This window comes from Marmota flaviventris, chromosome 12 (genome assembly GCF_047511675.1).
Source record: "Marmota flaviventris isolate mMarFla1 chromosome 12, mMarFla1.hap1, whole genome shotgun sequence".
In the NCBI taxonomy this organism is placed as follows: domain Eukaryota; kingdom Metazoa; phylum Chordata; class Mammalia; order Rodentia; family Sciuridae; genus Marmota; species Marmota flaviventris.
In genome coordinates, this window is record NC_092509.1 from 10,121,201 (window position 1) to 10,143,232 (window position 22,032).

The 22,032-nt window shown below is 52.9% G+C and overlaps 1 protein-coding gene across 3 annotated transcripts; it reads right to left on the reverse strand.

Annotated features, from left to right (window-relative positions):
• Positions 1-2,005: 2,005 nt before the first annotated feature.
• Taf5l (TATA-box binding protein associated factor 5 like) lies at positions 2,006-21,947 on the reverse strand. 3 transcript variants are annotated; one of them, XM_071619803.1, is made up of 5 exons: positions 21,879-21,947; positions 14,784-14,928; positions 13,136-13,240; positions 8,740-9,461; positions 2,006-3,929 (listed from the first exon to the last, which is right to left on the reverse strand). In XM_071619803.1, the coding sequence occupies exons 2-5, from the start codon at positions 14,923-14,925 to the stop codon at positions 3,132-3,134; spliced, it is 1,767 nt and encodes a 588-aa protein (XP_071475904.1). In that variant the 5' UTR covers positions 14,926-14,928; positions 21,879-21,947; the 3' UTR covers positions 2,006-3,131. The 3 variants fall into 3 exon arrangements, with proteins under 3 accessions (XP_071475904.1, XP_027803801.1, XP_071475905.1); XM_027948000.2 differs by lacking the exon at positions 21,879-21,947 and adding an exon at positions 21,669-21,743; XM_071619804.1 differs by lacking the exon at positions 21,879-21,947 and adding an exon at positions 18,834-21,562.
• Between the last annotated feature and the right edge of the window lie 85 nt (positions 21,948-22,032).

Here is a 22,032-nt window from a genome sequence, read left to right on the forward strand (position 1 = left end):
GACAAGGTTTTAGGAAAGAAAAAAGATTAAGAGAACAAGAACAAGGTATAGCAGCACCAATTCAAATAGATCAAGGAATAAATAGACATGGATTGGGGTCACTGAGACAATCAAAATTACTTGGAAATCAGAAAGACCAGTATGGGTTCCTCAGTGGCCCCTGACTAAAGAAAAGATACAAGTAGCCCATGACCTGGTCAAACAACAATTAGCGGAGGGACATATACAACCTTCCGTATCTCTCCATAATACTCCCATTTTTGTCATCAAAAAGAAATCTGGTAAATGGAGATTATTGCAAGATTTAAGAGCCATTAATAATGAGATGGTTATTATGGGACCTGCTCAATTGGGGATTCCCCAATTGTCTGCTTTGCCAAAAACCTGGTATGTTTTAGTTATAGATATTAGAGATTTTTTTTTTTCAATTCCAATTCATCCTGAGGATAGTCCACGTTTTGCATTTACTATCCCTGCACTGAATCATGAAGGTCCTGATCACACACTGCAGAGATGCGTCATATTTACAGACTCCCTTTTTAGTTTCATTTGTTTGATTCTAGGGATTAACCCAAGAGCCCTCAACCACTGAGCTGCATCCCCAGTCCTTTTCACTATTTGAAACAGGAACTTAGCAAGCTGCTGAGAACTTGCAATCCTCCTGCCTCAGCCTCCTGAGTCTCTGGGATCACAGGCTTGGCCACCACACCCAACTTAAAGGACTTTTATTTCTACATCCAGGACTATCCTCCTAAGATCACCAGGACACCTGGGAGGGAAGCACACCTTGCTAGGCTCCCGTTTTAGTTCATAACAGGATATAACATAACAGCTCTTGAGCACTTCCTCCCCACCATCCTCTGGGTGCTGCTTTGAGGGAAAAGGCACACTCTGGAGGGTGACCTTGTATAGGCACCAAGGTACACACACACACAGCCCTTTTAATACTTGCACAAGTTTGGGGAAGTTATGGAGGGCAATCTGTAAAGCCAATCACCGGATGCTAATGCGAGTTCACCAGAGAAGGGAGCCAGAGCCAGGCTCACTCTGCAGGTCCTGAAAGCCCAAACCCATCACAGGACCAGTTGTGCTGGTGATGAGAAGCCTGACCAGCTGGAGTGGCTTGTGTGCTTGACCAGGAGATTCTGCATTGGTAAAATCATGCAAAATCTTCCCAAATCTTCCTGCAGAGTGATACTTCACCTCTGAGAATAATTCAGCCACAGATACCCCCAAGATCTCTGTCACTCAGAATCTGCTGAAGCTTCCAGCTCTCCCCACAGAGCACATGAGGGTGGCCTGAGGGCTGGGTTGCACAGAATGCTCCTTGTGTCTCAGACAGGCTTCAGGCATCACAGCACTCCCAGATATTAGCAGTGCAGGTCAAGCTAAAAATCAGGAATAACATGCCCATATTCCTACGAAATTTTTTGACAATTCTTGTGTTATTTCAAAGTACACTACTTTTTAAAAAACTGAAACTAGCCTTATGGTTTCACTTACCTGTATTATTTTATGAGAGTCTCAACATAGGAATCATGTCTCAAGGCACAGAGAAGGAACTACATCTTTCTCTACCAAATGAGGCTGCTGATTTGAGACAACTCTAGGCAACAGGGCCTCCAGCCTCTGACCACAGGGCATCTACTCCATCAGGGCTTACTAGCATCGATTTCAATTTTGGCATCATTTAGAAACCTCTGAGTCCTTATCCAGAATTGTCTATAAGTTCAAGTTTATGAAATGACCTGGTTCTTATGCTCCTTACAGATCTTCAGAGGGTCTTTCAAGGAGCTGAAAGGAGGGCTTTCCCAACAACTCCACAGGTGGTAGAATATGTGCCTCCCATATTCTACAGTGCGGAATGCCAACAGCAATCCAGGCAAAGGTCTAGAGCAACTGCACCTGAAGTGAACCCCACAGAACCCAAGAACAGATACGATGCCGTGCCTGGGACTGTCCTGGCTGCCACCTGCCTTGCCACGGCCAAAAAGAGGAGACACTGTTTGTTGAAACTAAATACATTTTAATAGAAAACAAAATACAAAATAACTCTTTTCAGAAAACAGAAATATTTAACCCTTTTTCCACATGTCAGAACTTGCTTTACCCTCAGCATAGCTGGGCTTGGCATGCCCTCAGGGCGAGCGCAACAAAACAGGGCAGGACAGCGCAGCGTGGCCGCCGCTGGAGGAAGACGCTGAGGGCTACCTTGACAAACAGTCCTTTGGAGACTCCATATCTTGTGACTTATTCCAAATTGTTTTTTATCATAATTTTTTTTATCTGGTGCTGGGGACTGAACCCGGGGCCTCACGCCTGCTAGGCAAGCGGTTTGCTGCCAAGTCACACCAGCCCACCATCATCTCTCTTTTTAGGGGAGAATTTCTGACAAAAGTGCAGCTGAGAAAGGACTTTCCCTTCCCAGGGCCACTACAGAGCCAGCGCTCAGCGCCCTCACCTGCTTCCAGAAACAGGTCCCTGGCACCACCAGGCCACACAGAGACTTCCCTTCTCCCAATACACTGTGCTGCCAGCTTCTGAGAGTTCCCTGAACCTTAAAATTCCCAGGATCACAGCCAGTGCCAGGAGTCAAACCTGAAAGATTAAAGCAGAGAAGGGCCCCTCTGCCAGTGCTAGTTTCCTCTTCTCAATAATAATAATAATAATAATAATTATAATAACAATAATAAAAAAAAAAATCCTGGTTCTCTGTCATTAAGGAAAAGGAAAGACTCTGCCAGGATGAGCCCTCCCCAGGCCCCACCCCAGCCTCCAACAGGAGCCCCCGAGAAGCAAGGGGTGGCCAAAGTGACACTGCGCTGCTGCTGTGGGCACTCTGCAGCCTGCGGACAGGAGAAGGCAGGTCAGTCGAGGAGGAGAGGGAGGCACAGGAGGTCCCGGGGGTCCTCAAGGCCAGCAGCCGCCCTGGGAGTGGGCCAGTCCTCAGCCCATGCCCAGGCACCAATGCTCTGCCCACCCCACGAGCCCCATGGGCCTGCAGCGTGGTCGGGGCCCAGCAGGAAGGGAGGGGCTCTGTCATAGTCCATCAGTGATTCGGTATCCACACGTCCACGGCTGCAGCCAGAGGCCTCTGCTACGGCTCAGTCCACCCTAACCAAGATAAAAGGCTAATGCTCCTGATTTTCCTGTGTGATCCCCGTCACCAGGAGGAGGTTGCAGGCCATGAACTGCACACCCAGGACGCTGCTCATGGGCCCTGTGTACACGCCCACCAGCTCGCTGGAGGAGCCATCGGCAGGCGCACTGCCGCAGGCACTCCTGATGTCCCAGACGCGCACAGAGTTGTCCATGGAGGCAGAGGCCACCAGGCCGCTGTCTGGGCTGAAGGCGAGGCTGGTGATGCTGTCCGTGTGGCCTCTCAGCTCCTTGAAGAGGGTCCCGGAGGCCAAGTCCCACAGCTTCAACCGCTGGTCCTCGCCTGCGGAGGCCAAGTACTTCCCATTGGGAGAGAAGGCAACAGCCAGCACGGGCCCGCGGTGGCCCGTGAAGAGCCGCACAGAGTTCCCCTGCTGGGCGCTCCACAGCCGGACAGTCTTGTCGGTCGAGCCTGTAGCCAGGTAGTTGGAGTTCGGGTGGAACTTGACACAGTCCACATCCGCCAGGTGACCTGCGTATATCCTCAGGGGGTACGTCCGATCCAGTGACCACAGCCTGGCAGTGCGGTCGTGGGACCCGCTGGCAAAGTACAGGCTATAGGGGCTGACGTCCAAGTCCCACACCGGGTAGGCGTGCCCCTGGTACAGCACAGTGTTGCTGAAGGTGCCCAGGTCCCAGTATCGGATGGACATATCTTCAGAGCAAGAGAGCAGCCCTGAGCCGTCCGCGAGGAAGCGTGTGCTGTACACAGGTCCACAGTGGCCCCGCAGCGTCTTCATCTCCGTGCCCGTGCCGTCATCCTCAGTGTCCTGGGTGTGGGGGTGGCAGGAAAGAAAACACATACGAGAGGGCGGTTAGTGGTCTCGCAGGCAAGGATCAGGAGAGGGAAAGGCAACGTGCAGGGTTCCTGGGAGACGCAGCTGTGACCCTGAAGGGCAGCCAGGAACGGGACAACGAACCACTTATCAACTAACCAAGTAACTGGTCTTGCAGCCAGGAGAGAGAGAGAGAGAGAGAAAGCAGGGTCCCTGCCAAGAGCACTGAGCCCAGCACACACCCGGGTGAGGGCAACTACGCATCTCAAAGCCTGATCCAGAGGCAGCCCTTAGGGCCCCCTCCACACACTGTCTCCTCATCAGCCCTGGCTGCTTTATGCCCCCACGCCCTGCCGCCTCTGGGAGTCAGTGATGAGGAAGCACCGGGAGCACACAAGCCTCGCCTCAGGGCTCAGGCACAACTCAAGAGGCTTTAGCCAAAACAGAGCCTGGCTGCGTGAGGCAAACAAGGGCAGCTGTCAGCATTAGGATCCCCCCCCCCACCCCGGTCCAAGGATGGAAAGGAGATGGCCGCCCCGATGCTCAGAGGACAGCCTGCTTCAAGGCTTTATGTGGTGCTGGGAATTGAACCCAGTGCTTCACACATGCTAGGCAAGTGCTCTACCACTGAGCCACAACCATAAGAAGCATTTTTTAGGATGCTCTTTTTCCAACTTGAAAGTGGAAATCAATGTCTCCACTGTGCATGTTTCTAGGAAGTTAAAAGAATCAACACTGGTGTCCAAGAATGCTCCAATGGCAACTGCAGACACTCCAGGTTAAAAACATGTCAGCTCTTGGGAGCTCAGCGTTTTACCAAGGGCTGCCCAGAATATCAGCAATTTCCTCTCTCAAGAGGTTACAGCAACACTTAGAAATTCTAAGCATGACTCACTGCCCCGCCATGGAAGTCGCTGAGGACTGTGGAACCAAAGGAGACCCTGGGCACATGAGCAAAAACCCTTGGGAATGGACTGTGGGCTAAGGCATGAGGGTCTCCACCTCACCGGGCACTGAGCATATGCCTGAAGAAGAGACAATGCGCAGGCACTGGGCACCTGCCCCACAGAGGTCCTCAACTGTCCCAGGCCTGGAGATGTATCTGCCTGACTGAAGAGGCCAGGAACCAGGCACCAGAACATGCCTGCCAGCCATCACTGTCAGCCCTCTGCCAGGACCACGGCCCCCAGACACGACTCATACATACCCCAGTGCCGGGGCTCTGGCTCCCAACAGTGTTGACATAGCACTCCACAGTAAACAGGCATGCACCCCAAGCACAAGTGTCAGCTTGCAGTTTTTCATATAATAATCAGCTACACTATGTACACTGGGAACTTCGCAACAGATGGAGATCTAAAGGTTAAGGGACCAAGCACGGTGGACCCTCACATCATCTCAGGCACTGGGGGCTGTGGATTGCTGGCCCCTCGTAGGCCACAGCTGCCCAGGCTGCCTGCAACTGCACTGGCAATGGGGCAATGGCTCACACTCGTGTCTCCTGGGGCAGACGCATTCCTGGGGTCTGCACTGCAGCTGGCAGTGTCACCTGTGGCGGGGCCTGTGAGGAGTGAAACAGGGCAAGCCCACCAAACATGAGTCAATGGCTGCCTGACCTGTGGCAGCAATGGCGCCTGCGTGTGCTCGTGGATTGTGGCTCCCGAGACTAGAATGGGAAGAGACCACTGTTTCACTGATGGCTTCATGATGCCAACACGATCGGACCATGACATTTTGTCCATGCTGGATCAAATAAAACACACTGTTAAAATAGATTCTGACACTTTCAACCTTTTCTAAAGCAACTATTAGACCACTCAGGTTTAGGGCTCATATCATGTGCCCACTGCAGACCTAAGGGACAGTTTCAGGTACAAATTACAGGGCTGACTGAAACTCTGACCTCTTTACTTTTCAAATTCAAGGATGGAAGGCAGGGCAGGAGTCCCCAGGCCTGAAGGACTGTGCAGAGGTGCTATGCTGGCAACCCCAGCCTGGAGTCTGCAGCCCTGCCCTGTGGCCAGCAAGGGCCAGAGGCAGGAGTGGTTCTGCCTGGTGTCGCACGGAGCACAGGCAGAGAATGGAGGACTCAGAGAGCAGAGGTCTCACCCTGGGCACATGGCCCTGGGGGAGCAGGCCCTGCCTGGCCAATCGTACAATTTCACAGCCACGTGGGCACTGCCAAGTGGGGAACCGAGGAATGGGCTAGCGCTGCAGATCGTCATGAGACCCTTCTTGCCTAGAGACGATTGACACATGTGAGAGTTTTGGTTATTGTCTTATTATGATGATCGTTACTTAGAATTTTCTTGTGGTGCTAGGGGTTGAAGCCAGGGCCTTGCACTTGCTGAGCAAGCACCTGGCAGCAGGCTGCACACCAGTCCTACTGTCAACCTCTAAGCTGAGAACCCACAGACTGTCAGATCCACATTTCTGAAAAATAGAGCACCAGGACTCTGTGCACATGTGGCCGTTATCACTACCTGCCAAGACTGCCATGGCCTCATCTAGAAACCCTGCCTGGCATGGTCAACCGGTCCTCTGTGTGCCAGCAGTCCTGCGCAACGTCTCCCATGTGACTGCCAAGCTCCACCCTCCTGGTCACGGGGAGATGGGAACATGCTTCTCCCCACTGGCCATTTCTTTCACACAGCACGAGTCTTCCAGGCTCATCTTGCCAGTGTGTGGTGCCCTGGCTTTCCCAGTGGGGTGGCCATGCCCTGTGTCTGTCTGCTGAAGGACGTTTGGGCTGCAGCCTCCTTCTTTGGCTGCCGTGAACAACGCTATGAAGGTTCTCATACCAGTTCTCGGAGGATTTACGTCTTCACCTCCCCTGGTATACACATGGAAACGGGACTGCTAGGTCGGGACACTTTCAGCCTGCCGTCAAAACCTCGAGTCCACTAATTCATGCAACAACTGCGTCAGAAAGAGCAAAGCAGAGGCTGCGTGCTGGCCTTGTAACCTGGTTACCATGGTTTTCTCTTGTTTCTTATCACCTGTCTACAGCTTCAGGGCTTCACCTTGACTTTTACCTGTTGCCTTCCAAGGGCATGTGAGCTAGTGACCCCTACAGTACAAGTCTTACTTTTAACTATAAATTCTACAAGGAAAAAGCCAAGTCCAAGTTCTCACTGGAGAAACATTAAAAAACAACTACCAGAACAAAATCATTCTTGGCTTTTCCCAAGATGCTCCTCGTTAGAAACCAGACACTTCCCCAAACCACCATGACAAACGGGTGGAGTGCAGAAACTCAAGCAGGAAGCCCTCAGCATCAGCTCCTTGGCTAGAGGCACTTGAGCCTAGTGAAGCAGAGGCAGCGTCTGTAGCACCTTTGGTAAGAGTGGGCACGTGGGCAGCACACCCCAGTGTGTCCCACAGAGTGCCCTCCTACTCCCCCACTTGCCTATCACCCTACAACTGGGCTCTGCCCCATACCACTTCTTTCCCACGGCTGCAGCCCCGGCTCAGCTACCAGGACTGGGGGAGGCACAGCTGCAGGCTTCCTGCCCCACCCCAGCTGCAATCACCCATCATTCCTGACTATTCCTGGAGTCCCTCCCGCTAATCCTTAAACCTGGACCTTAAACACACCTCCTCTGACTCCTAGAAACCCCGAAGTCATCATCCTTTATGTTAATTTTGAACACCAGAATTGTCTGCAAAGCCGGCATCACCAAGCTCCACAGGAATGTTTTTCTTTTTCCTTTACAGAAAACTTAAGTCACGAGCTGGGGTTGTAGCTCAGTGGTGGAGTGCTTACCTAGCACGTGTGAGGCAGAGGGTTTAATCCTCTGCACCACATAAACACAAATAAATAAAGGCTAAATTCTTAAAAATAAAAAAAAAATCAAGTGGCAGAGGGCAGTGGCTCTCAGCTCTTGGTGAATAGCAGCTGGAACTGCTCCAATGGAGGAAAGTCTGAAAATTCAAATTCAAGAGCAGTGAAAAGCGTGCTAAGGGCACTGCAGACCAGGGAACAGCGTGAGGTCCAGTCCCTTCCTGGCGGGAGACCTTCCCTTCCTGGGTGCAGCGGGGAGACCACTGCACTGCCTCAGAACCTCACGGCCGGGGGTTCAAGGCAGAGCGGGAGCCAGCTCCCAAGGCGCCCAGGAGGTCCTGATGTCTTTGACAGCAACTTCCACGTGCCCAGAGTGACTTCCCTGCTAAGTGTCTCCACGCTGTGCAGAGCTCCTACTCAGGTACTTTGAGGCCATGCCACCTGGGTCAGTGGTGACAGGACAACACCACCCTGTCCCATGCTCTCCTAAGGTAGTGATGATGGTGACCAGGACCTTGGCCCTGGGCCTAACACCACCAACTCAAAGCAGTAACAGGTTGACAACAGCTGCCACACTGCCTGAGGGGCAGGGAGGCTCTGCCTGGGTCAGAGGGTGGATCCCTCCACACCACGTTCTACTGTGCTGTGGTGTCTACAGCACTACTGCCTTGTGAGAGAGACACTACCCAGCACAAGTACAGACCTGGCCCTGCAGCCTACCTGCACTGCCACACACGCCCAGGGTCACCCAGATGCAGCCTCATCCAGTTTTGGCAAGAGGTCTTCAATGACGCTTTCGGAAGGGGTAGGTACTGACCTCTGGTTAACAGTGCTACATAATGCCATGAGAAACGGCATCTAATCCTGGGCTGGGCATGGGCAGGACTCAGTGGCTAAGGCACGCAGCATGAGAACGGCTCTGTGCATGACGGGAGCAGGAGTGTCTGCTCTCTGGGAGCTCTGTCAGGTTTGGGCAGACGCTAGCAGTCAGAAAGGACATGTGGGGAGTGGTGCTCCTACCTCCTCCTCTAAAGTGTCACAAGCCAGGCGGATGCGTGATGTGTCCACCTGGTGGGGCTCCGCCTTCAACTTCTTGGACCGCAGACTCCAGAGCTTGATGCAGGAGTTGTCAAACCCGGCAGCCAGCAGCCTGCTGTCGGGGGAAACCTCGGCGGTGTTGAGCAGCTGCTCCGTGTTGTAGAAGGCGTAGAAGCAGATGGTGGTGAGGGAGGGAGGCCCGTCCTTTACGCGCTTGATGCTGTCCTGCAAGACCTCCAAGGCGGCCTCATTCTGCAAGAGAGGGCTGGGCACATCTGGGGGCTCCAGGCTACCGCTCTCACCACGGGGGCCGCCACTGGCGTAGAGCTGGTAGTCTGTCCTCTTGGCAGGCTGCACATCCAGGTGGATGTGGACAGCCAGCACCCTGCACAGTGCGGTGTTGTTGTCGCTCTGGAGGTAGCGCACCAAGTAGTTGTAGCTATCCTCTGGCAGGCGGACCACGTACTTGTTGTCCAGGAATGCACGGAGCCTGGAGTCGGACAGGACGTCTTGGACCGTTCGTGTGGTCTGCAGCTGCTCAATGACCTCTTTCTGGCCTGCATTCTGCAGGAACATCCCATGAAAGCGGCTGTAGAAACTCTCCACCGTGCTCTTGGGGCTGTTCTGGACCAGGTTGAGATGGAGGTAGACGAAGAGAGGGTAGAGGAGGGGCATCACTTCATGGCTGTGCTGGGAATCAGAATCTGCAATGAGAAACAGAGAGGGCTTTCAAGATGCAGCATGCGCAGATAAGGTGACCCGGCTGGGGAGCCCTGCCACACCGCTCCTCCTCCAACTGTGCCCTGATGTGGCAGCCCAATGGAACTCTGGACTTCAAAGTTTTTCTGGTAGAGGAAGGAAAAGCAAGGGCCCTAAGACCCAGCCTGGCCCTAAATGTATTTTTGGGAGAATGAATTCTAAATGGATGGCGATCACCTTAAAAACAATGAACACAAGTTTATTCAACACTCACATGGCCATGTGGCAAGAAGTTGTGGCAAGAAGTTCTGGCAAGAGCAAATGGGTCTCCAGCTCCTCTTCCCCAAGCACTCTAGCTGCACACAGCTGGACCGAGGCTAGAGCACTACTCAATGGGCATCTAACATGCCCACTCTCCAGACTGAAGTGTCCTGACACTGAATCAACCTACACCCAAAACCACCCACCTGCAGCCTCATATAGACATTGCTGGTTAAAATATAATTTTTTCTTTTCAGTTCTAGAAATTGAACCCTTTTTGTTTTGAGACTGGGTCTCACTGAGATGCTGAGGCTGGCTTTGAACTTCGATCCTCCTGCCCAGCCTCCTGGGTCACTGGGATGTGTGCCATAAAATCTAATACTTTTTCAGTGGTAATTTACAAAGGAGACATTCTGATGCCATTAGGACCACACTACTCACTTTACTACTGAGACACTGAGACTTCACTACTGGGACACTACATGACTAACAAGGTTAAAGAAAACTTTCCAACTTTAACTGTCACAGGATAACAAGACCAGAGGTGTGAGATACTAAATGCTCATGCTGTCAGGCTGGGCAGCCAAGTGAGAAAGTAGGGCAGCAGTATGGCTACATGGCCACCAGGGCCACATGGACACGGGCACAGTGGCAGTAAAATCCAGTTGCTTGCTGTACTTTGAGCTCCGCTGACTACTTTGACTTTACTTGTCCTCATCTGCAGTGAGTTTGGGTTTGTACAGACACAGCAGGTATGAGGGTCACATGCAGCATAACGTCCTATGAAGACAGGTCACACAGCACTCCAAGTCAGCACTGTGCTCTGCAGGCCTTTCCTTGGCACAAGCAGGCATGCTGAGTGGGAGAACCCGCCTGCCTCACCTGGCAACAGCAATCCCCACAGTTCCCTTCGAACGTCCACCTCCCGAGAGACAGGGAACAGTGCCAGGTGTGGTGTAGGCAGCCATCCCCTCCTCCACAGAGAGACCACTGTCCACAATGGCAACAAACGCTCCCACTGCCTGGGGTGAGATGCCTGACCAGTGTGCTGCTGGCACCTCTGGCCCACAGGTGAAGCTCAGAGCCTCTGGCTGGTCAGGGCACAGCACCACTGCCCAGGGGAGCTGGATGGCTATTCCATGTAGGGCAAGGAAGACCACATGGCTGAAGTCACCCTGTGTCTCTCGGCGAGGCTGTCCCATCAGCCTGTGAAAACCACAGCCCAGTGCAGGTGGAGCGTGCTCGGCAATAGGCCTGGCTCAGCCTACAGGCTGTGGCCAGCTGCAGTTATGTGACTGTCCCTATCTCCTATTTCTCCTGCTTAGCTCCTGAAGGGCTGCTTCTCTAGAGAGGGAGCATGCTGGAGGCCACACACGGCACACAGGTGCAAGGTGGAGTGAATCTGTGTGTTCAGCTAGCTGAGCCACAGCACCGAACGTTTGGTCAGACGTTATTCTAGACTGCTGCTGTGGAGGCATTTTTCGCAAGCAAGTAGTTTCTAAGTCAGCTGACCTAATGGCTAAACAGACTTCAAGCAACAGACCTCCATAATGTGAGTGAGTCTCATTCAATCAGTTGAAGGCCTCAGTAGAAAAGAACCCAGGTGCTCCAGAAAGGAATTCTGACCACAACCCCAGCTGTCCCTGGACCCCTAGCACACTGCCTGAGACAATTCCTCAAACTCCTCTCTGCATATCCTGTTAGTTCTGCTTCTCCGGGAACCCAGCTGATACAGATTCTGATGCTTCTTTAACTATTGCAATTTGCGATGAGCTTTATGTACCAACTACAGGAACAGAAGCCCCAATCCTGCCTGACCTCCAGCAAGTCCTGCAGAGATGCAGGTTGTTCTGACTCCTTAGAATTTTGATTTTAGGCTTACTTGCAAAACAGAGGCATTTACTTTAGCTCAGCAAGCCTGGGGAGACCTAGTTACCACTGCTCAGCACCCACTGATATTGCTTCTGTTCCCTCTGCACGTGGCCACGTGCTCAGACAGGCCACTGACAGGACCTGGGGATGGCGAGGCACTCCCACCATAGACCCTGCTCTTGCATTGACGTTTTCTCACTCTAATGAGCTCCTCTCCATGGGGGCACCTGCCCTCCGACCAGCGTGTGCCTTCTTCCACCCGTGTCTCCCTGCGGAAGAGCAACAGCGCCAGCTTGTGCCAAGCCAGGATCACTGTGCTGAGGCGTGGGCCCACTGCAGGGCGTGTGGGCAGAATGTGCTTATTGGGGTTGTCAGAGGAGGCTGCCCAGAGCAGATGGTATTCATGACAGCACCCACAGAAGATGTGGAGGAGGAGTGGGAAGCTTTGGGAAGTGACAACCATGGGCCCGGCGACAGAGGTGGTGGCCAGATTTGTTGTTCCTAGGGTTTTTATGGACGTAAATTATGCAAAGAAAACTAGGATAATCTACTCATGTATACGTCCAGGGGCATCATTGTATTTGTGGGTCTCCTCAAACGCATCGTTACCATTAAAAATTATTAACACGTGAATTGTTCAAATAAAAATAGAACAAGTGCCAGGCGTGGTGGCGCAAGCCGGTAATGCTCAGGAGGTTGAGGCAGGAGGATCATGAGTTCAAAGCCAGACTCAGCAAAATCGAGGCACTAAGCAATTCAGTGAGATCTGTCTCTAAATAAAATACAAAATAGAGCTGGGGATGTGACTCAGTGGGCCAGTGCCCCTGAGTTCAATCCCTAGCACTTAAAAAAAAAAAAAGGCTCCAAGTTTTAAACCAAAGGTGGTTCAAGGGTGGGGCAGGCTCCCCACTTCCTACAAGGGGCTCTGCACAGAGGGCACACGACAGATGACACCAGCCGCTCACTGCTTTCTCTGCTGCCACCTCCTAGCACCACAAGGGCACCAGGCACCTAAGGCTGTAGGGACGGGTAGGTTCAGCCTTTGACTGCCTCTGTCCCAGACACCAGATGTCCCAGACAGGTTAAGTGACTTGTTTTTCAACAGTGGCTGCATTGAGCTGGCCTCATGGTGATAAAGGAGCAGATGGAATGCCCGTCTATTGACTTGCATTACAGAGATCACTTGTCCCGCAGCCTCTGCTGATCCAGGAGGACTGCAGTCTCCCACTTTTGGAAACACAGGACTGAGACCACCTCAAGACGTGCTGTGACTGGCGCAATACCTAGGGGCATTCCCCATGCTGGTCTTGCTTCGAGCTACTCAGCATACATCATATCCCTGTGCTGAGGGCTGTGGCAAGACAGAACAAGCACCTGAGCTCTCTTCTGGACTCTGTGAACTTTAGCCTCAAGAACTTCAACTCCCTTGCCAATTCCATGAGGCTTGTCTGCACACAGTCTCAACACTGTGCCCACTATATGACAAGCTCTGAGAAAAATTTGCACTGCTCTATCTTAGGAAAGGTTCCCATAGCTGAGCACTCACCAGTGAGAAAATTCCGCAGCCGTCCGAACTGTACTTCATACTGCTGGGGCTCTGCCTGGCAAGGGGCTGCAGACACTATGTTGGCACAACCCGATTCAGACTGGACTGAGGAGGAAAAGAGAAAGGCAGGAAGGAGATTAATAGCAGGACAGGTGGAGGGCCAGGGGAGGTGCTGGGCTGTCCCAGCGGCACAGGCAGTCCATAGGTGGCCGCCAGTGTGCTGCTGACCTGTCTGCCCCCTCTTTCCTAACACCCTACTGTGAGGGCAGAGGAATGGAAAGGCAGAGAGCATGGGACCCATGAAAGGGAAGAGGACAGCCTGTCACGTTGCTAAGGCACATCTGGAAATGCCGGGTCTGAGTTCCCCGTGCTACAGCATGCAGTGGTGCGGGCAGTGGGGGGTCTTATCACTTCCTTGGAGGCCTCCTTGACTTTCAGTCCTCTGCCAAGTTCTCCTTTCCACTACCACGTGTTTAGTTCTTCCCCAAACAGCACTCTCCTCTTATCTCAGGCTAGAATCAGGCTGCACTGTCTGCTCCCCATCACTGCACCACAGCCACAGGCGAGGTCAATTCGGGCTGCTCCAGGAGACCAGGCCCTTTAACCTGCACCACACTAGCACCTGGCTCCATCTTGTCCAGGATGACAGTCTAAAGATCCCTGGGCCCGCGAGAGCCTCAGAGGGAGCCGGGAACCTGCCTGAGGATATCCTCGGGTTTCACCATCCTATCTTCTTCCTGTAGCAAAGTCAACCCACCCTCGAAGCAGGGAGGCCGGGTGCTGACAGCAGAGTGAGGGGAGCAAGGATGGAAGATGGGGATGGGGTCTGCAAGAGCAGAAGTACAGGAATAGAGAGAGAAGGCGCTGCTCCTGCTCCACCTCCACATAGCCACCAGGCCCTTGGCCCACATCCCCAGCCCCAGCACTGGGCAGGGACTCAGCCGAGAAAGTCACATTACAGAGAAGCCTGAACTCAAAATGGCTGAGCAATCACCACTTGCTATTCCAGGTGGAGGACAGGTTTTTCTACAAAACCCGATTTCAGAACAATAAGACCTTTTTAAAAATTTATTATTTACTTATCACTTTTGCAGTACCGATGACTGAGCCCATGGTCTTATGCATGCTAGGCAAGTGCTCTACCACTGAGCTACACCCCAGCCCTAACATTACAGAACAGCACTTGGTCCCCCATTAATATGCACAACTTTTATGGTTTTGTATATTAGTTAAGTTTGTTTGTTTGTACTGGGGATTTGGTATAGGGGCACTTAACCACGGAGCCACATTCCCAGCTCTTTATATATTTTATTTAGAGACAAGGTCTCACTAAGTTGTTGAGGCTCATTTTTTCCCCCATTTTTTGAAATTTGTTCTACTTAATTATACATGACAGCAGATGCATTTCAATTCATTGTACACAAATAGAGCACAACGTCCCAAGTCTCTGGTTGTACACAGAAAGATCTTTTAAAAAACACCGTCCTCAAAGTGCTCATTCGCCCTGCAAACTGCTTCTCACCAGTGGAGGGGACCTGCTCCTCAGGGTCTTGGGGGACAAAGAGGCTGTACAAACCACCAGGTACAGGTAAAGCATCTAGAAGCAGAGGAGCCCGGCTCCAGGCCACCTGCAGGGTCCCAGCATCACCTGAGAGGTTGGCCGCCATCTCCTCTGCACTCTGTGATAGCCGCAGGCCTTGCTTCAAGGGGCCATCGGAGTCCACGTACTGCCGGCGTTTGAGGTAGCAGGACACTGCCGTCTGGAGCTGCTCCGTGCGCACACGTTTCATGACCTCATGGGGGAAGCACAGGTGGGACTGTAAGGGCGACGGGCCACTGCACCAGAGATCGGCTGGGGCCAGGAAGACTGGCCATGCGGCCGCACGTGCAGCCTAAGCCAGCTGCCCACTGCATGCTCCTCCACTTCATCTGTTTCCCATGATCACATTGCCAACATCAGTCGTGGAAGTGGGAACAGCAGCACAACAGACTCACAGGCCACCCCAACACCATTACTTCAGTCAGCCCCAGGACCCCACATCAGAGCAGCTGACAGGCAGCGGGCCAGGCCTGTCTCTTCCCCGCCTCAGCGGTGTGAATCAGCAGCAAGACCACTAAACGTGGGCAGAGGCAGCAGAGAACCCAAGACACACAACCCACAACTGGTCAGGAAGTCCTGCCAGCGCCACAGCGAGGGTCAAGACACTGTGCTTTCATGCGAAACAAATCACTTCTGTGCAAATTGTCTGAACCACAGGCACAGAAAAGCGCCACAGCTGCTAGAGGGCAAGTAAGTATGTGGAACGCCTCAGGTCTCATCAGGCAGGAAGAAAAGTGGCAGGAAATGAGCTGAATGGGGCAAATTAATAATTTGTAATAATCTGAACTCATTCCAGGGTGTGTTTTCTCTCTCACACACATACACACACACAAAGGGAATGAGCAGAGGAATTATTTTCCTTCATTACTAAATTTACTTTCAAGAACTAAAGGAACCTCTAGCATTGCCATGGCCACAAATGCAACTTTGCAGGAATCTAAGACACTATCATGTGATGACCTTAGACAGTGGGACGAAGAACACTTGGTTCCCCCATTAATATGCACAGGGAGTAGCCTGCTTCCAGCATCGGGGCATGGGCCACCACTACAGTGCCCCACAGGTACCTCGACCCCAGTGGGCTCCTGAGAACCAGGGCTGCAGGGCGTGGAGCCTGCCTCTGACCCACACCACTGGGTCCACCTTCCAGAAGGACCATGGCAGTCTTCTCCTGAGTGCTCTCATTATTTAAGAATGAAAAATTCTACCTTTTCCAGAAAATTGTCATCCATCTGCAGTTTCTTAGAGCATGGCCTGTGGTGAGGAGCTTCCCTGGACCCCTGCGGCCAGCACAACCTTCCTCCATGCTGACTGGTGGTGCTCTGCAGGCACCTGGCTCAACTCTCAGGGCCTCCTGACAGGGAGGCGGGAGTTGGACAAACATGCCCACACCCACATCCATGCAGCAGAAGACAGCACTCTGCTACACCACAAGCACTGAGACGGTGCCACCCAGAACTCCTCTCCAGGGGACTGCAAGGAACACAAAGCACACCTGGAAAGGAGCAGCACTGGGGGTGCTGGGTCGTGGCTTGGCAGCACAGGGAGAAGCCCGGATGACCTGCAGAGGCTGTCTCACCATGAAGACCACCTTTCTTCCCTGGCTGACATTCCTAATTGCTGACATAGTTCTGATGCTTTGGAAGTGACCTTCCGCTCTCAGCATCACCCATCCACCTTGAGGACAGACCACTAGTCACCACATTAGGATGCACGAGGTCAGCGACTGTGCCTGTGGTTCTCCATGGTCCCTAACCTGTTGTGTGAGTCTCCTGGGGTGTGTGCACCAGTGATATCAGCCCTGGACTAGATGGAGTCACACAGCAGCTGCGGGAGGTGCTTTCTTGCTGTCCACACCAGCCCGCTGCCCTCCTGAACAGAGATGGCCCACCGGGTGGCCCGCTGCCACTTCCTACTGATGGGGGAGCGTGTCCCCAAGCAGTCTAGTCAGACCCCTCTGCAGGGACAACCTGCTTATGAGATGCAGGACCAACCAACCAGTGGGAGGCCAGATCCTGCAAAGACGCAGGTGGCCTGACACAGGGTGTCTGTAGAGGAGGGAAAAGGCCAGATGTTCTGAAAGGACAAACACAAGATTGCCATCGGTGCAGAATGGCTGCATTTGGGCAAGAAGCCAGTGTGCCAACACCTGGCCCAAGGGCACCCTGTCTGATCCATGCCAGGACTTGGGGCAAGGACCTCTCTGCAGGTGGTGTGGACCAACTGTGGGGTTGCAGATCTCAGGGTAGGCATTTGGTGTGACTCCTTTGGCCATGCAGACTGAAGCCCAGGGCCAAGGTGCAACTGCCCCTGCTGGTGTGATCCCCAGGCCATACTTGGAGAGGAATAAATGAGAAGGTACCTCAGAGAAATCAGCCCCAGGCTGCATTCCACAGATCAATGCCCGCAGATAAGAACCTCCTTATGACACCCTCCACTCCAGGCTCAGAACCCGCCCAGCATTGCACTTTCCACTGCCCACCTCATGTTTCCTGGAGCCACAGAACCCCTTCAGTGGACACCAGGTCTGGACATAACTGTACACCCCTTGCTGAAATTTTAAATTTCCTGTATTTTCAACTGTAATCCTTAAAGGCAAAACATATGTCAAACACCTTTCTTTTTATGTGGTTTGTATTTCTAGAAATCAGAAAGAAGGTTCAGACAGTGTGTTTTTCTCCTATTGCTCCACCTACACTCCATGTTGCCCCAAGACCCCCAGCATGATGACCTCAACTGAAGCAACGGGTGGCTCTGGACGACCACCTTGGAGATGTGGGCCAGAATCCTGGAGCCCTGACTCCTGCCCATGATGGGCCTCAGGCTTGGCCACACACTGCATGTCAACCCCTCCCACCTGGTGCACATGTGAATGGCTGACAGAGGGGGTCTGGGAGCACCCCCAGGCCACCATGTCCCAGCTGAGCATCATGAATCACACAAAGCTATCACATGGAGGCCCATCCTTCACAAGGCGGCAGTCTGAGCAGGGTGGTTCAGAATAAACCCTTGGCTCAGCTCCCAGGAGTCTCTGACCAATGGCTAGTGGGTGTAATTTCTGTTATTGTCAAGTAAATATATTTTTCCCACTGTAAATTTATGCTTAAAACAGATGAGAAGTCACTTTGTACTTTGGCTGAATGAGGTCAAGTACCCATGAGGTGCTTAACACTAGTTCTCCACTAAGTGGTCTGTCGAAAGGTCATTCTAGGTAGGACCTCAACGCAGAGTGCTGCACTCATGGTTAGACAAGTGTGTTCACCTGGCTGAGAAACACCACTAGAGCTGAGAGTAAGGAACTGCCCCTGCTCCCTGAGCAAGGCTAATCCCACAACCATGCTGGCTTTCCCAGACCCTTCTGCCCAGCTGACAGCCACACCTGAACTATATAGGCTGTGCTCCTGTCCAAGGTGTCCACAGGCAAAGGCAGAGAACCACAGCAGATGCCACCAGAAACCGCAGGTAGTTGGGACAACCACAATGCTCTGCACCCCACCCTGGCTGCTTTCAACAGTCGCCAGTCTCCTCACCTGGCTTGATGGTCCCACCTGACTATGACCTTGACTACCCAACTCTTGGCCAACCCAAGTTGCCTCTCAGCACTGTGTTGTCCCTGGTGGGCTCGTGGCTGACAGGACTGTGCTGGGCGCACTTCCTCCCTCAGACTCTCCTCGGTCACTCCCTGTGAGCGGGTCCTCTGCTGTCCCCCATTCATTGTCCCAGCATCGCACCACCCTCAGGAGACTCAGTCTTCAGACAGGCCACCCTCCTGAGCAAGAGGCTGGCAAGACACTTGCATGTGGACGATGCAGATGCAAGACTCATGTGCACAGACTGAGTCTTACCTTCAGACCCTCCTTAACCAGCACTCCTGGAGAGCAAGAGGCCTGGCATTCAGGCTCCCCTCCCCCTCCCTCACTTCCTGCCCTGCTCCCTGCCCACAGCACAGGTCCTTCTCCACTGGGCGGGGCACTCCCACCCAGATCACTCCTGGACACTGCCAGAATAAACAACAGCTCCATCTTCATCCCACCCCAGGGGTCCCTGCTCCTCCCTCTCCCCAAGCAGGTGTAGCACCCTGGGGAAAGTTCTTCTCACCTTTGGAGAAGAATTAATGGAGCACTGTCCAGCTTTTGCCGGAAATTCCTGATGGTTCCCTTTAGCTTGTGGTCTTTTGTGATTTCTATAAAATGAAAAGGCCACACATATTTTATTCCTCCTTAAGTACTGATTCCATAACACAGAAAAGCTGACCCGTACACAGCCTTGTTACCACGGCAGACGGTGATGTCCACACAGGGTATTTATACACCTCTGCCTACGTCTGCCACAGATGAAACACTGGTGTATGCTGTTACCACCGCAGGTAGGACACATAGTGCTCAGCGTGGGGAATAGGGTGAGTGCTTCCTGTGCTCACCACTGCTCCCAAGGTTGAATTAAATGCGGCACATGAGATTTCAGATGCCTTAATGACATTAGGACATCCATGTGAGTGAGCCTGGAACAGGACAGTCCTCAGGTGTCCATCCTTGGTCCACACAGGTTGTCACGGCAGACACTAGCAGTGCGAGTTCTGAGCATGTGTGGCCACTGCACCTGAGGAGCTGTGTCTGAACTCTAGCAGCCACACGTGCAGACCAAGGAGCTCCGGACGCACTCACTCAGTGAAACAGAAGCATCGCACCTGAGCTGAAAATGCTGGCTCATGACACTTCTAATCACAAACTGTCCCTAAGCTGGCATTTTGATTGTAAAGACAGAGCTATCTTTACCACTGACAAACATCACATCACAGGGTAAGACACTTCAACCCGTCTAAACAGGAAGGAAGGAAGGATGCCCAACCAAAGGTAGGCTCAGCCTGCCTCACTCTTACAAATGGGAAGTGGAAAGAAATCTTTTTAGTCATCTTAAAATATGGAAATTAACAATAGTAAGAGCTGTATGCATTGTAGATGAAGGAAAAATGTTTAATTTTAATCTCTATTAGTTTACACATATTTAAAAATACTTACGACAACATACTAATTAATGAAAAACTTTTACTCTATCCACTTGCATACATCTCAAACACCAGTAACCATGACCAGTTAAACCACTCTGAACATCAAATTCCATTTTTCAGAGCACCTCACCTTCACAAGCACCAACTCATTTACTGTAGAAACTTCCTGAATCCACATGATGCTCTTACTGGACATCTTATCCCAAGCCATCAACCCATGCAGGTGGATGGCACTTTTTCCACTAATCACTTACTGTACTGACCCTGCCCCCCACCTGCACAAGCTGTTTCCAGTGGCACCTGACACTTTCACTATGAGGCACTAAGCAATAGTTGCTAAACCCTTCCTGGTTTTTCTTCACACAACCGATTTGGTAAGACCGAAGAACTATTTGACCTAGTTCATCTTTCTTATACAGCGCCCTTTCAGGATGGTGACTTAGGGACTGTGCAGTAGGACAGTCCTCAAGCTGGGGTGGCATCCTCTATGGGCATGCCAGAATGCACTCTTCAGGGGGAAGCTGCCTGGATAGCCCAGCAGCTGCTCTGTGCCTTCTGTCAGTGCTCTCTACACTTCCAGATGGTTTTGGAAGCCCATCTATGGAAGCCATCATTTCCTTTCAGACTCTAGATAGATGCAAAGTTACTAGAATAAGTAATCATGGTCTTTCCCACTTCCAAACCAAGGCCAAGAAGTAGCTAGGCACCATCTTCCTGAAAGGTTAATGTGAGGCTTAAGAGCCTCTACTGCTTCCACTGCTTCTCTCTACCCACAGAACCCAGGAACACCATGCCACTAAGTGTCTCCTACACCACCATTAGGAGCTCACACCTACTGACAACAGCACTGGTGCTTCAGTGTCTCCTCTAAGCTTGCAACCAGTCTACGAGGCAGGTAATCTTTTTCAGATGGGAAGCTGAGGCCCACACAAGTCATAAAATTTGCCCAAAGGTCACACAGTTTCTACATGGGAACTGAGGCTAACTGGCTGCAGGATCTGGGCCCCAGCTCTCTGCAGGACCTTGCAGCTCTCCACAGATCTCACATGGGACCATGGGCTTCCTGGGGGAGCAAGAACGAAGAATGCACACCAGACACTTGCTGAGAGAGAGCAGCACAATCCCACAGGGGATGCTGATGGCTAGAGGAAGGGGCTGGAATGTGACAGCCAGTACTGTGCACTGAATAGTACTAGCTTAACAACTGACGGACTCCTAGGACCCTCTCAGCTAACACCAATCAAGAAAAAAATTACTTTTTCCTGAGATGTCTTTCATAGATAGAAATACATTGACTACAGAAACAAAAATAAGATCAGCTACCAAGTAGTCAGATGAAGTCTCTACCTAACTTCACAGTGACAGACCACACCCAAACCTCACAGTTAGAAGCAGGGACAGGGCAGGAACAAGGCCTTCCTGAGATATCCTAACCCAATCTTTGATGGCAAGGAAGACGCTCACGCAAGCCCACATTTGGTGTCCTGGATAAACACTAACGTTTAAGGCAGAAAGGCTTTATAATAAACAGAAAAGAGAAAGTTAGCATGCATAACATTCAACACAAGAAAATTAGGCCTACCGGGAACCTAGAAGGTACTTAGCCCCAAAGAAAGTCACAGCAGCTCCTAAGAGTGCTTTCTGCACGCCAGGTTGCACCCTGATATGGATACCTTCCAAAAGGTCCAGGCGAGTTACCGTCCTGGCTTACAGAGGAGGAAACCAGGACTGGGAAAGGCTACACCAGAGCTAGCCAGCTACAAGGTTGCAATCCGGGTCCCCGGGCTCCGTCCGCCGCCAGGGATTCCCCGGGCTTCCCGGCGTTGAGCGTGGCCGGAGCTCGCCCACCGGCCCGCGCCCCTGCCCCGCGCACGTGTCGCCAGCCAAGCGCAGCGGCCACGGCCCTCGCCCGCCCCGGGACTCACCTCCCGCCGCCGGAACCTCCGCGCCCGCGAGGTCCGCGCCGCCGCCCACTTCCGCCGGCCGAGCGCGGCCCAGCGCGCAGCCGCCTCCCGCCGCGCCCCGGTGCCCGCCGCCCGCGCCGCGCAGGCGCCCCGCCGCCACGTGCGGCCCCCGTCGCGGGGACCCGGCCGCGCAGGTGCCGCCCCGGGAGCCCGCCCCCCGCCCGCGCTCACTGAGCATGCCAGGCGGCCGCGGCTGCCCCGCCGCCCGCGACCGGCCGCCTCCGCTGCAGCGCCTCGCTCCGCCGCCACTAGCCCGGGCCCCGCGCCCCGCGCCCCGCCGCGCCCGCGGCTCTGCGCGGCCGCCGCATGACCGCCAGACGGAGCG

Excerpts from the sequence above, each read along its gene's own strand:
- Taf5l (XM_071619803.1), bottom strand. The coding sequence starts at position 14,925 with ATGAAACGTGTGCGCACGGAGCAGCTCCAGACGGCAGTGTCCTGCTAC. Across the intron at positions 13,241-14,783 it reads GATGGCGGCCAACCTCTCAG|TCCAGTCTGAATCGGGTTGT; the intron begins GTGATGCTGGGA and ends TTTCCTCCTCAG. Across the intron at positions 9,462-13,135 it reads GCTGCGGAATTTTCTCACTG|ATTCTGATTCCCAGCACAGC; the intron begins GTGAGTGCTCAG and ends TTCTCATTGCAG.